The sequence below is a fragment of the Sphaerodactylus townsendi genome, linkage group LG06 (assembly GCF_021028975.2).
Source record: "Sphaerodactylus townsendi isolate TG3544 linkage group LG06, MPM_Stown_v2.3, whole genome shotgun sequence".
In the NCBI taxonomy this organism is placed as follows: Eukaryota; Metazoa; Chordata; class Lepidosauria; order Squamata; family Sphaerodactylidae; genus Sphaerodactylus; species Sphaerodactylus townsendi.
Window position 1 is genome coordinate 104,251,008 of NC_059430.1, and position 12,900 is coordinate 104,263,907.

At 45.2% G+C, this 12,900-nt stretch overlaps 1 protein-coding gene across 2 annotated transcripts in view; it reads right to left on the reverse strand.

The window, feature by feature from the left end:
• Window positions 1–501: 501 nt before the first annotated feature.
• Window positions 502–12,900, reverse strand: part of CD164L2 (CD164 molecule like 2) — a 62,952-nt gene continuing 50,553 nt past the window's right edge. Inside the window, exon 6 of one of the 2 annotated variants that reach the window (XM_048502204.1) lies at window positions 502–1,535. In XM_048502204.1, the coding sequence (XP_048358161.1) occupies window positions 1,529–1,535 (7 nt within the window). In that variant the 3' untranslated portion in view covers window positions 502–1,528. Of the gene's footprint in view, window positions 1,536–9,882; window positions 10,780–12,900 lie in introns of those variants that run through there. The other variant, XM_048502203.1, reaches the window with a different exon arrangement.

A 12,900-nucleotide genomic window follows, 5' to 3' on the forward strand; every position in this document is an offset into this window, starting at 1 on the left:
TGGAGGACTCTAATCTGGTGAACTGGATTTGTTTCCCCGCTCCTACATATGAAGCCTGCAGGGATGACCTTGAGCTAGTCACAGTTCTTTCAAAGCTCTCTCAGGCCCACCTACCTCTCAAGGCATCAGTTGTGGGGAGAAGACGGGAAAGGAGTTTGTAAGCTGTGTTGAGACTCCTTACGGTTGAGAAAAGTGGGATATAAATTCAAACTCCTCTTCATTGCAGAGGAGTTTGCCTAAGAATGTTAGTAAATCCATACTTGGCAGTAACCAAAGCAACCAAGTCCCCCTCCCTCCACATCTCTCAGATTTGTTTTAGACTACAAACTTGGTGGAAAGGGCTGTGCTGAGTTGGGTGGCCTGTTGTAGGATAAATATCAACATATTTTTGTTTAGGGATCGCCAGGTGGCACTACAATATTGCAGGTGATATCAGTGACAACTGAAAGAGCCTGTAGCTTCATAGTCATAAACCTCCAAATACACACACCACTCAGAAAGTAAAGCAAAAGACCACCAATATCTCTTTTTATTAGAGAGGTTCTTCTGTATCCATCTCTGTTCCAAAGCAGAGCAATCATCTTCTCCACAAGAGGGGCAGCTCAGAGTCCGGAGTCCTGGCAAGATCCATTTTCACCAGGCAGGCAGCTCCAGAGAAGGCCAACATGGGGGGTGGGTGAGGTGTAGCATAGCCAGCCAGCATCCCATTCCACCCCAAACAAGTTCCAGCATTCACCCCCTCAGGGAATGTGAAACAGTCTCCTCATCAGTTCCTGTGGCAGCATTACCTAGAGTTTCTGGACTTTTTTTTCATGAAAGACCAATTATTTTTAAAGTGACCTGGTTAAACACTATTCCTTTACATCCCTACTCATAAACTGAAGTAGCTCCAGTTGCATTGGAAATTCAACGTTTGGTGTCGGGTTCTATTTCCTTTTAAAAAAACCACACAGAACTAGTCATGGAACACAAGCAGCAATAAATTAAAAACTCAGAAAACCATGAGGACTTGCAGCAAACACCTGCAAACGGTTAAATTTTGTACCAGGGAAGGCTTTTGCATTTTAAAAACAAGCTAAATGTAGGAGGCATGAGGGAATTCAGGATTAGGTACAGGGAAATTGTGTGTTTTCAAAGCTTCAGAGTAAAGATAATTAAATTAAACCAAAATCATCCTGAAGAATTTCTAAGCGGTTAAGGTTAAATTCTTAACCACGCAGGTTGACATCTAGCCACGCATGAAACAGATAACCCCTGCTGCGTTGAATCGGCTAGTGAGAGAGATCTTCTGTGTATTTTGAAACGTTTCTGCAACAAGTCTAAAGGGTCCCGGCATCTGTACCAAGGTGCACTCATTGTGGCAACAGGTTGCCTAAATCTGGAGCAGATCTTCTGCTTCGAGGAGCTCCATCTGAAGGAAATGATGAGAGGATTCTAGCTCCAAATACAGCCAGGAAAGTGGCCTCTTCTTCAGCTACTCCTCCCAGGCAAGAGAAACACTTCATGACAGCTCCCTGGAGATCGGCCGTCAGATCCTATTGCAATTGGACAAAATGAGAAGGGGGAAAAACACCATAGAAAGTGGATGGCAAAATGGCTGCCCTGCCTTACTGAGGTCTAATGTCTCCTGGTACTTTTCTCAGAATTGGAAACTACCTCTGGATACAAGACAAATATGAATTGAGAGTAACTTAAGAATGGCCAGACCCTAGAGATTAAGATGTCTCCAACATTTTTGTGCAAAAAAAATCCCTATTAATCAGTGGTGGGATTCAAATAATTTAACAACTGGTTCCAGGAGTGCATTGGAATTTAGACCAAAGTGGGTGCCCTCCCTGAGCTCCAATATCTTTTGATGTTTTTCTCAGCATTGGAAACTATTCCCAGAAAACAAGGAAAGTAAGTGCTTATGTGCTGTCTTGTCTTCAGAGGCAGCAGGGCCACCGCCAATGAAGATTGAGAGGGGAGGCAGGGCCTCAGCAGCTGGTGGGGCCACACCTTGCTGCCGGTGGCTCCTGCCCCGGCTCAACGTCCATCGGCGGTGACCCTGCTGCCTCCGAAGATGAGACAGCAGGGCTACTGCCGATGGAGGTTCAGCCAGGGGGGACAGCAGTCGGTTGCTGCTGCCCCCCGGCTCAAGTGGGCTGAGGGGTGCAGGAGCCAGGGAGGTACAGTGTTGGGATTAGCTACTGCTTCTACTGAACTGGTGCGAACCGGTTGAATCCCACCACTACTATTAATTTAGCGGAATTTAGACCAAAGTGGCTGCCCTCCCTGAGCTCCAATATCTTTTGATGTTTTTCTCAGCACTGGAGACTATTCCCGGGAAACAGAGGTAGGGCTTTGGTGTGAATTTTCCCATCAAAATTAGAAAAATGTTGATTTGTCGGCATCTCATTTGCTTTGTTTTTCGTAGCTGGAGAATACAAAAGCGATAAGTGGCTCATGTGTCCAAAGCCACTGGAGGGTATAGTGCCTCTGAACATGGAGGTTTTGCTCATCCTTTACTATTATTAACAACAACAATAACAATAACAACAACAATAATGTGTGACTTTACAAGTCATATACGACTCAATGTACAAAATTCATACTAAGTAGACAACAGAACCTATGGGAGGAAGAGCAATGGGTTCAAGAATACAGCTGTATGAAAGACTTCCATCACTTTTTAGAGTCAGTCATATGAGGGACCCCACGCAAACACACTACTAGGATTAGCTAACCCTTTAAACATAGAATAGGAGCCATGTGGCATAGTGGTTAAGTGCTTGCACTGCCACTCACGTGGTCAGGAGTTCGAGCCCGCTGTGGGTCAGATATCCTGGCAGCTGGCTCATGGTCAACTCAGCCATCCATCTGTTTCTTGGTCAGTAAATGAGTACCTAGTACACAGCTAGGGGGTAAAGAATAGCCGGGGAAAGCAATGGCAAACTACCCTACAAAAGAGGCTTGCCTATGAAATCACTGCTCGCAGTGTTACCCCAGGGTCGGACATGACTGAGGGGGAAACTTTACAGTTACTTTTAAACATAGAAACATAGACGTTGAAGGAACCCCAAGGGCCATATAGTCCAGCCCCCTGCGCAAAGCAGGAAATTCACAACTATCTCCCACCCCAGTCCCATGCCCAGATGAAGTAAAAAAAACCTTCTGGACCCTGAGCCAACGTGCCCTGACGGAAAATATCTTTCTGATCCCAAAATGGCGATCAGCATTATTGTTGTTGCTGTTATTGTTGTTAATAAAAAGCCACAAGAGTTGAGGAATGGCTCATCCTTTCCTGCCCGCCCTCTCACAATCTGCATAAAAATCATAGTGACTCATAGAATCAACATTGCTGTCAGATGGCCATCTAGCCTCTGCCGAAAAACCTGCAAAGGAGGAGAGCCCACCACCTCCTGAGGAAGCCTGTTCCACCGAGGAATTGCTCAAACTGTCAGGAGGCTCTTCCTAATAATTAGCCCAAAACTCTTTTGATTTAATAGTTACCCCACTAATTCTGGTCTGATCTTCTGGGGCAGTGAAAAACAACTCCGCTCCATCCTCTATATCAATTGTTCCCAATTTTTTCAGGCTGTCTGCCCTTGGCTTCCAAGCCACATCCCTAGTGCCTCCCCACCCCCCACCCACCCCCCACCCCCCAGACACCTCTTTCTTGGTATTAGATCTACTGCAAATTTTAAAAACAACAGAGGAGGAATGCTGCTTTTCCTTTAAAACTCACCAGTTACCACACAGCAAGGATGAAAGGCAAAACCTTTTTCCTGCCAGATGGCCCAGTAATTTCTGTAATGTTCCTCTGTTGCCCCAAAATTCTGTCACACCCCCCCCCACTACCCCAAAATTCCTCTCTGCCCCCTTCATGTTTCCACCGATACCACCATTCTGGGAATCCCTTCTCTATATAATAATGAGAGGAGCCCTTCAAATAGTTAAAACTAAGGCTATGGTATCTCCTCTCAATCAGTTCCCCTCTAGGCTAAGCATACCCAGCTCCTTCGACTTTTCTTCAAAGGCCTTGGTCTCCAGACCCTCACTATCTTAGTTGCCCTCCTCTGGACATGTTCTTGCTTGTTAACATCTTTCTTAAACTTTGGTGCTCAAAACTGAACACAAAACTCCAGGTGAGGTCTCACCAGAGCAAAGTAAAGTAAAACTATCACCTTGTGTGATCTGAACACTATCAGCCCAATCCAGGGTGATGGGAGACCAAGTACCAGATGGGTTGTGAGCCTGCATCAGTGGATTTGCGGTCTCTGGGGCACCTACCTTGTAGAGTGGCAAAAACACCAGCAGGTGAACACCACAGGCGACTGACGTCAGCACTCGCACACCACAGCTGACCCTATTGGTGTAGCAAGAGTGGGCTGGAAGTGTTCCTGGGGGTGGAACCAACTGTAGTGAGTTTCCACCCTGCCTTTAGAGCCGGGAATGATGGAATGTGCCTCAGAGTTATGCCGCCCTTATGAAACTCCACTCAGCACTATGGAGGGCTTTCAGGCAACCAGGTTATTTTTCTTTTTGGCTGTACCCTCATGACACCAGAAAGACACCGGAGGCAGTGGGGTGGTAGCGGCCCCTGGATTGGGCTGCATGCTTTGGTTTATGCTGCCCAAAAATCACATTTGCCTTATTAGCTACAGCATCTCACTGCTGACATGTTTAGTGTACAATCTACTAAGATCATTAGATCCTTTTTTGTATGTGCTACTACCAAGACAAGCTTCCCGCTCCTATCATTAAGCATTTGATTTTCCTACGTAAATGCAGAACTTTTACATTTATCTCTGTTGAAATTCACTGTGTTAGTTTTAGCTCAATTTTCCTGCCTGTCACGATCATCCTGAATCTTGATTCTGGCTTTTAATGGATTTGCTAAACCCTCCAGTATCATCTGCTGATTTAACGAGCATCTCCTCTATTCCTTCATCCATGTCATTTATAAAGATATTGAACGATACAGGGCCTACAATAGATTTCTGCAGTACTCCACTTGTCACTCCTCTCCAAGAGATTAAGGAACTATTTACAAGCACTCTTTGGTGCAATCTGTCGACTATTACAAATCCATCTAACAGTAGTAGGATCCAAATCACATTTCAGCAACCTGTCAACAAGAATACCGTGTAGAACTTTATCAAAAGCCTTACTGAAATCATGAAAAACTGGATCAGCAGTATCCCCCTAATGGCCTAACCTAACGAAGGAGAAACTCTCTCAAGGAGGGACATAAGGTTAGACATGACTTGTTCCCAAGGAACCCATGCTGGCTCTTAGTAACCAAAAATCGACTGATAATTTGTTCTAAAACCTTACCAGGTATGGATGCCAAGCTGTTACTTGAATACTCCTTTTTCCCATTCTTGTAAATGAGGACATTTACTTGCCTCAAATATTCTGGTACCTCACCTGTTTTCCAAGAATTCTCAAAAAATGATGGACAGAGCCTCCAAAATTACATCAGCCACTTCTTTTAGTACCCCTGGATGCAATTCATCTGGCCCTTAAGACTTCATTTCATTTTTAAAAGCTAGATGTTGATGTATCACTCCTATGCCTAGCCTCCACAGCAATTCCCTTCCTTCATCACGTATTCTCTTTGTGCCAGGTTGAGCACAGTTTCCCTTGCAAGAAAAGACCAAGGCAAAGCAGGATTCGAGCAGTTCTGCCCTCTTCTCATCACCTGTTCAAATTCCACATTCCTCTCCTCACAACAGGCCTACTACTTGCCTGTTCATTTTCTTATGCTGAACATTTTTTGTTGTTGGTTGTGGTGGGTTTTCCGGGCTGTGTGGCCATGTATCACAGAGGGAAGTCTGTACACACTGTGTCCAATGACTTCTCACTGGACTCCTCACTGGTCATAGTGTGTAACGGACTTCCCTCTGTGATACACCTCTGAAGATGCCAGCCACAGATGCAGGTGAAAAGTTAGGAACAAGATCCACCAGACCACGGCCACACAGTCCGGAAAACCCACCACAACCAGTTGAATCTGGCCGTGAAAGTCTTCGACAATACATTTTTTGTTGTGTTTAGCATCTTTCACTAGCCTAAGCTAATACTGAGCTTAAGTTTTGCTAACACTCTACAATTACTGGCTCTTTGTTTATATCCATTCTCGTTGATATGGCCCTTCTTCCATTTCCTAAATGAGTCTTTTAAAATTTTAATTTAATTCTTTGTGTATCAACACCGCAGTAACCTTGGCCGCTCTTCTGCAACAAAAGCATGTGCCAGGGACTCTGCTGCTTCAGGTGTGACATGAAAACATAGCCTTCTGGGGGAATTCAAGACAAGCAAAAGCCATGTTTGAAAGCCTACCATCAAGGGAGGGGCAGCCCCTTGGAAAAATCCCCAGAATTTCAAACACCATGGCTGTCAGTAAGAGCTGCTGCCTGACAGAGCAGACTGTATGGGGCAACTTTAATCTCAAAGCTCCCACAATGCACCAGGCTTTTGACGTTGGTCTGAGAGGGTGGAGGGAAGAAATGCTTGGCCTTTTGCAGACCCGGCGTTGCTCTGGGAGGGGGGTAGTGGGGAGATGGGGGAGAATGCTGGGCCTTTTCTTAGCCTTTTATTGTTTAGGATATGCCCACATTGCAAGGGAAGGTGGCCTGGAAACATTTTTTTAAAAAAATACACCATTTTAAAAGTGTTTTCAGAAACAATGGACAAAAGGTTGTTTGGAAACATTTGTAAAACCAAAGGGAGGGAAATTAGTGTGGAACTCCATGGAGGAAACCTTTTATTTCTGAGCTGGAAACACTGTAAATGGCATGTGTGGAAAGGCCACAGTCTTTCAGACTTTAAAAAAAATAGTGGTCTAGTAAACCAGTAAGACTGCACTAAAATGGTTTGAACTGGTATAAGCCATCTGCTATCTACTCTTGCCCAGCCTAGCCCAATGTCTTCAACTCTCAGAAGCTAAGCAGGGTTGGGCCTGGTTAGTATTTGGAGAGGAAACCACCAAGAAAGACCAGGGTTGCTATACAGAGGCAGGCAATGGCAAACCACCTCTGAACATCTCTTCCCTTGATAACCCCAGTTCATAATCTGTACTGTATTCTGAGCAGGTAGGATTCAGAAAAGATGTCTCAGTCCTTGATCACTGGTTTACTTTATATTTGTCATTTATGGGAGACAGACCTTACATGGCATTTATGGATCTGTGAGCTGCTTTTGATTCAGTCCAAAGATCCTACCTTTGGGCAAAGTTGGCAAGGCCAATGATAGATAGGAGGCTTCTGTGGCTAATTTCCATGCTTTATAAAAATCCAACAGCCCAGGTCCAATAGGGCTTTGAGGGTCAGCTGACTGAGTGTATCTCTCTAAAAAAAACAGGGCTGCCTTCTAGCCCCTTCATTGTTTAACCTGTATGTAAATGACATGATTCCTTATATTACAAGATTGGCACTACATGTGCCCATTCTGGTTGGTTCTAAAATTCCAGCTTAGCTATACGCAGATGATACACTCGCACTGTCTCAATCTTAAGCGGGTCTCCCTTGTGTTTATTGATTACTGTACCCAGGAGGGATTGTCAGTAAATTATATAAAATCTAAAATAAGGATGTTTTCCAAAAGCACTGGATGGGGTCTGTAAAGGGTGAGAAAACGAAGCATGTCCCACATATTAAATCTCTAGGAATTATATTCATCCAGACTCTTATGTGAAAAACCCATTTTTGCACTGCAGGTGAATGTGCTCAAATCAATACAAATGCAATACTGTACTAAGATTTTATCATTCTAAAAGTGGAAGATACATATCTGCAGCCATTAGGGTTTTTAATGCAAAGAAAATTGTTCAACTGTTGTACAGTGCGGAGCCCTTCGGGGATCGGGCAGTATATAAATTAAATAAATAATAATAAATAATAATAATACTTGGATAAAGGGAGTATCAGAGTGACTGGATAATAGATAACATACTTTATGGTGCATGTCAAGGGTTCCAAACTGTGTCACAGAAATGGTGCTCAGAGTTGAGTTTGCCCAGCACTCACTGGAATCTAGGGTCTGGTTGGCTGCTTTTAACCTGAAGCTATATGTCTTTCAGAAATGGGTGTTGTGTTATTGGGGGGGGGGGTGCAAGAGGGAATCTTGATGAGATAACACACCTGGACAGCGTAGCAAGCTCCAACTTCTGAGCTATAACCATATCACCTACGCTTATGGAGACCACTGAGTTGCTATTTATATCTAAATGACTATGTTCAAGCTCCAGGATAAACATTTTAAAACTTTTTTAAATTTTATCCTGGAACATAACAGGCTGGTATAACAGACTGAAAGAACTGGAGGTTAGATCCTGTTTGTTGGATTTTCAAATTATTTGGATACAGAAAACCTGGGTCAGAGAATCCATTAGTTTGGCAGGTTTTGCCACTTATGCCCAATGCCATAAATGCCTGATCTAGTGTAAAAGTTTAGTCAAGTTCAGGTTTAGAACACTCAGTTTCAGAAGCACTAAACTGCACTAGTATGATTCTCGCGGCCTCTGTATACTTTGGTTTAGTGATATTATTCCAGTTTCCATCCTTTTCTCTTGTTACGAGTTAACTCCCCCAGTAGGCAACCAATAGTGAAATCTTGAAATTGTGGGAAAGTTACAGAACCCTTAAGGGGGAAGATTTCCAAATGGTCCCCCCCCCTCCAGCGAGTCCTTGTGGGGACCTGGCTTCAGGCTATTATGGAAGGCCCCTTGAAAGTTTTAAACCCAAAGTGTAAATTAATAAAGTTGTAAAGCAGCCACGGAGTGACATCCAGTCATCCTCGCCCAGAGGGGAGCGCTCACAGGGACATGTGAGGTCACATGTCCCCAGGTGCACACCAGCTGGTCACGGGGGAGGGGCAGAGAATCGACTCTCACACCCCTCCCCTCGGCCCAGCCAGGCTGTTCCTTCAGTTGAACGAGCAGCCTGGCTGGGCTGCTGCTGGGCGCCCCTTGGCATTTGCCCGCCAGCAAGGTAAGTGGGGTGTGTGTGTGTGTGCGGGCGCCTGGAGCAGGTGTTACCCTGGGCACCATTCCCCCTCCCCCCATGCCTCTGTCCTCGCCCATCTTCCATGCACCAACTTCTGATACACTCCAATCAGGTGAGACCAGCTATCCAGTTCTGGCCCTTGGCAGTGCCACCACAGCCTCTCTCTTCCAGGCCATGCCTGGAAAGATCCACAAATCCTTTTCTCAGACATCTTGGTAAGTAAGAGAACCCCTAGTTTGAGGCTGTGCCCCTGCAAACAAGTCACACTGCACAAGAGAACACCCAACAGTGACTGAAGCCCTGGAGAAATCAAACTCTTACAAGCTTTAATTATGAAATTGAAAGCAGAAATCACAGGTCTTTGCTCCATGTGGCAAAGGGCACTCTGGCAGGCTCTCAAAACCACAAAAACCATGCAGCAGCAAGAGGAGAGAGACACAGCAAGCACACACAGAATTCCTCAGCTGACTGGAGAAAAAACACATAGCTCGATAGCAACCTCTTTCACTTCACTGTGTCTTTGGGATTTGGGCATGGAGGTGGATGAAAGAGATAAAGAGGTTTGAAATAATGAAGGCCTTGACCTGGACAGTCCAGGGAAGCCCAATCTTATCAGATTTTGGAAGTTAAGCAGAGGGAGCCCTGGTCAGTATTTGGATGGGAGACCTACTGTTATTTTAACATGATGGGGTTTTTTTACTTCGTCTGCCTTGGTTATTATATTCTTGTTTTGATGCTTTAAGGCAGAGGTGTCCAACTCTGGAGCTTCAGATGTTCATGGACTACAATTCCCATCAGCCCCAATTCCCACCAGCCAATTGGCCATGCCAGCAGGGGCTGATGGGAATTGTAGTCCATGAACATCTGAAGCGCCAGAGTTGGACACCCCTGTTTTAAGACTATAGATTGGTATCATAAACATTAATAACCTTCTTGGTTTTTTAAAATACTTTATGTTATTTTCTGTGCCTGTGAAAAGCCACCTTGAGAAGGGAATAGGCCAGATTCAGGGCAAAGGGATTTTTACAAAGAACTTTCTAGTTCATCTCTCTTGGCCCCTTTGGTCGGGAAGCGTGTGAAAGTTCTTGCTCACAGGGAATTCTTCCATGGGCCAAGTGTAAAAGGGAGGTAAGCTCTCAGAGGGTCCAGAATCTGGCTGCATCTGGACAGCCAATGTTTCCTCTCCACCTCTGCCCTCAAGAACACCCTTTGCTTCAGGAACAAACAAGGTTGTCTATTTGTGTGACTAACCAGACTGGGCAAACCGCAATGGCCTTTAATGAAAATTAACAACCTTTTGTAGAACGACATTCCTCTGGTAGGAAACAACCGGAGGGGATGGAAAAGGGAAAAATTAAGTAGAATCCCCAGAACTAGGTCTAGAAAATGAATTCAACGGGAAAACTTTTTTGCAGGACTATTACCCCTAAGCTGCAGGGAAAAAAAATCAGTATTTCACTGTCTCTCAAAAATCCTTGCACATAGACAACTAGCATGTTATGGAATCCAATCTAGTATCTCTCCAGCTTGTTATTGCTCTGTGCACATGGAAGTTCTTTCTTCCCTGAGCAGAAACATCCAACCTTATTTCAAACCCTGCAGTTGAAAGGTATATAAGCCCAAGAAAAACACAACCACACATTGCCAATAAACTGGTCCGTTGTCAGTCTCTGAAGACATACTACTAGAGAGCAAAGAAACAGTGATACATTTTTCTTGTTCCAAAAACAGCTTATTGCATTTGCCCCCTTGCTTGGTCATACACGGCTACACCTACTGGTTTTCCTCTCTGGTGACAAGCAGCATGCAAAGGGAATAAAAAAGGGGTTGGGTGGGAATGGAGGAGAATGTTAGAGACAATGATAAACATCAGGTGGCCCCCATAAACACACCCAAATGCACACCTGTCTATGCTGGTGGTGGGTGGGAGGAAATAAGACACCCTGCTGTCTAAGGTGGAAGAAAGGCAGAGAATAAATCACATTAGACCAAGCGATTGTGGGTTATCACATTCACTTTTGCATTACCTCAAAGTCCCTGTTCCTTAAGGATTTTTTTTAAAGTTCTGAACATGTTTTGCTCCCTCTAGTGGTCAATTTGACTTCAATGAGGTTTAAATGAAACATAATTCGAAGCAGTTCAAATCTTTCATTTAAATCTGTGTAATGTTGAATTGACCACTAGAGGGAGCAAAATATATGCAGAACATTAGAAAAAGAAACTTTCCCGGTGAGGGGAAAGAGAATGCAAAAAAGCCCTATTCCACCCCCCACCCGCCATTCTATCAACAGATGTGCCCCAGAAGGTCTTCACAACTGTCCCATATTGGGATCATGGTGACTGAGGAGAGGGGGCTTGAGGCCCTTCCCAGCCATTTTACTGACCTAAACAACCCCAGGGAGCTGCCTATTACAGAAATCAGTATACACCAGTGAACTGAACCTGATCCACACAAGTTTCCTCCAGTGGGCAAACAGGACCATTCCAGCCTGGGAAAACAGCACAGCGTAGAAGAAGCTGAAGCCCAAATCGGATCTGGGCCTGGGGTTTCCAACCTCCAGGTGGTGACTGGAGATCTCCTGGAATTACGATTGATCTCCAGGCAATAGAGATCAGTTCTAAATGAGAAAACGGCCATTTTGGAAGTTCCATAGACTCTATGGCATTATACCCCATTGAAGTTCCTCCCTTCCCCAGCCTCCTCAGTCCGTCGGTGCTACTCCTGAAACCTCAAGGTATTTCCCCACCGACAACTGGGAACCTAACTCAGCTTGGGAATTATGGTGTGAGCACAGGCCTCCCAAGTGCACATGTTTGGATATGAGTAGACTTTATGAGTAGATGTGAGAGCCAGTGTGGTGTAGTGGTTAAGAGCAGGTGGATTCTAATTTGGAGAATTGGGTTTGATTCCCCACTCCTCCACCTGCGTGGCAGAGACTTATCTGGTGAACCAGATGTGTTTCCACACTCCTGCATTCCTGCTGGGTGACCTTGGGCTAGTCACAGTTCTTTGGAACTATCTCAGCCCCACCTACCTCACAAGGTGTCTGTTGTGGGAAAAGGAAGGGAAAGAAGCTTGTAAGCCACCTTGAGTCTCCTTACAGGAGAGAATGGTGGGGTATAAATTCAAATTCTTCTTCTTTATAACATAGAATAAGGTCACAAGGCTCACAGGGACAGGAGAATAGAAATGGGGGCAAAGTGGTTAGTTCACACTTTGGGTCAGGGACCTGAGAGAAATTTTTTGGGTAAAGTTACAGAAAAGAAGCTTAGAGTTGGGGGGGGGGGGGGCTGCAGACTGCATCCTAAAGACAGGATCACTCCTGAAAGGCAGAGCTTCTTGGGCATTTTTATGAACTTTGGAGTCAGCAAGAATCAGCCACAGCTGCCCTTTCCCTAATGGGACATGCTGTGTCTGTGAAACCTCCGCCTTCCTGTTTGGAACATGATCATCCCAAAGATAAGCCGGAGAGAAAAATGGGGATGCTTTTGGCCTGCTACACAAGGAACAGAAACCAGCTCTAGAGACAGGCACAGAGCACGGCCGCTCTCCCTGAACATCCAAAACAGCCTGGAAGCACACGCAGACCATTATCTCGGACGCGCAACAGCATGAGCACTGTGCATGCGGTTACAATTTAGAGAGCGCAGTCAGGGTTTGCATACAGCTGCAACCTGTCAATTAAGCCCAGAACTTGGCAGGCCTCAATTCCGTGGTTGGTGGGATGCATTTGCCCAGCTGCCTTTGGTGAAGAGCCCTCTGCTCAGGGAGGTTTTAAAAAGCGGGAAAAGAAAACCAGCAGGACTCCCAATTCTGCATCTCAGGCAATTCAAGACCCCTCCCCGACCCCCCACCCCGCAGCAATCCCTGATTCGGCCACTTGGAAATTCCTCTCCTCCATTCCCCCAC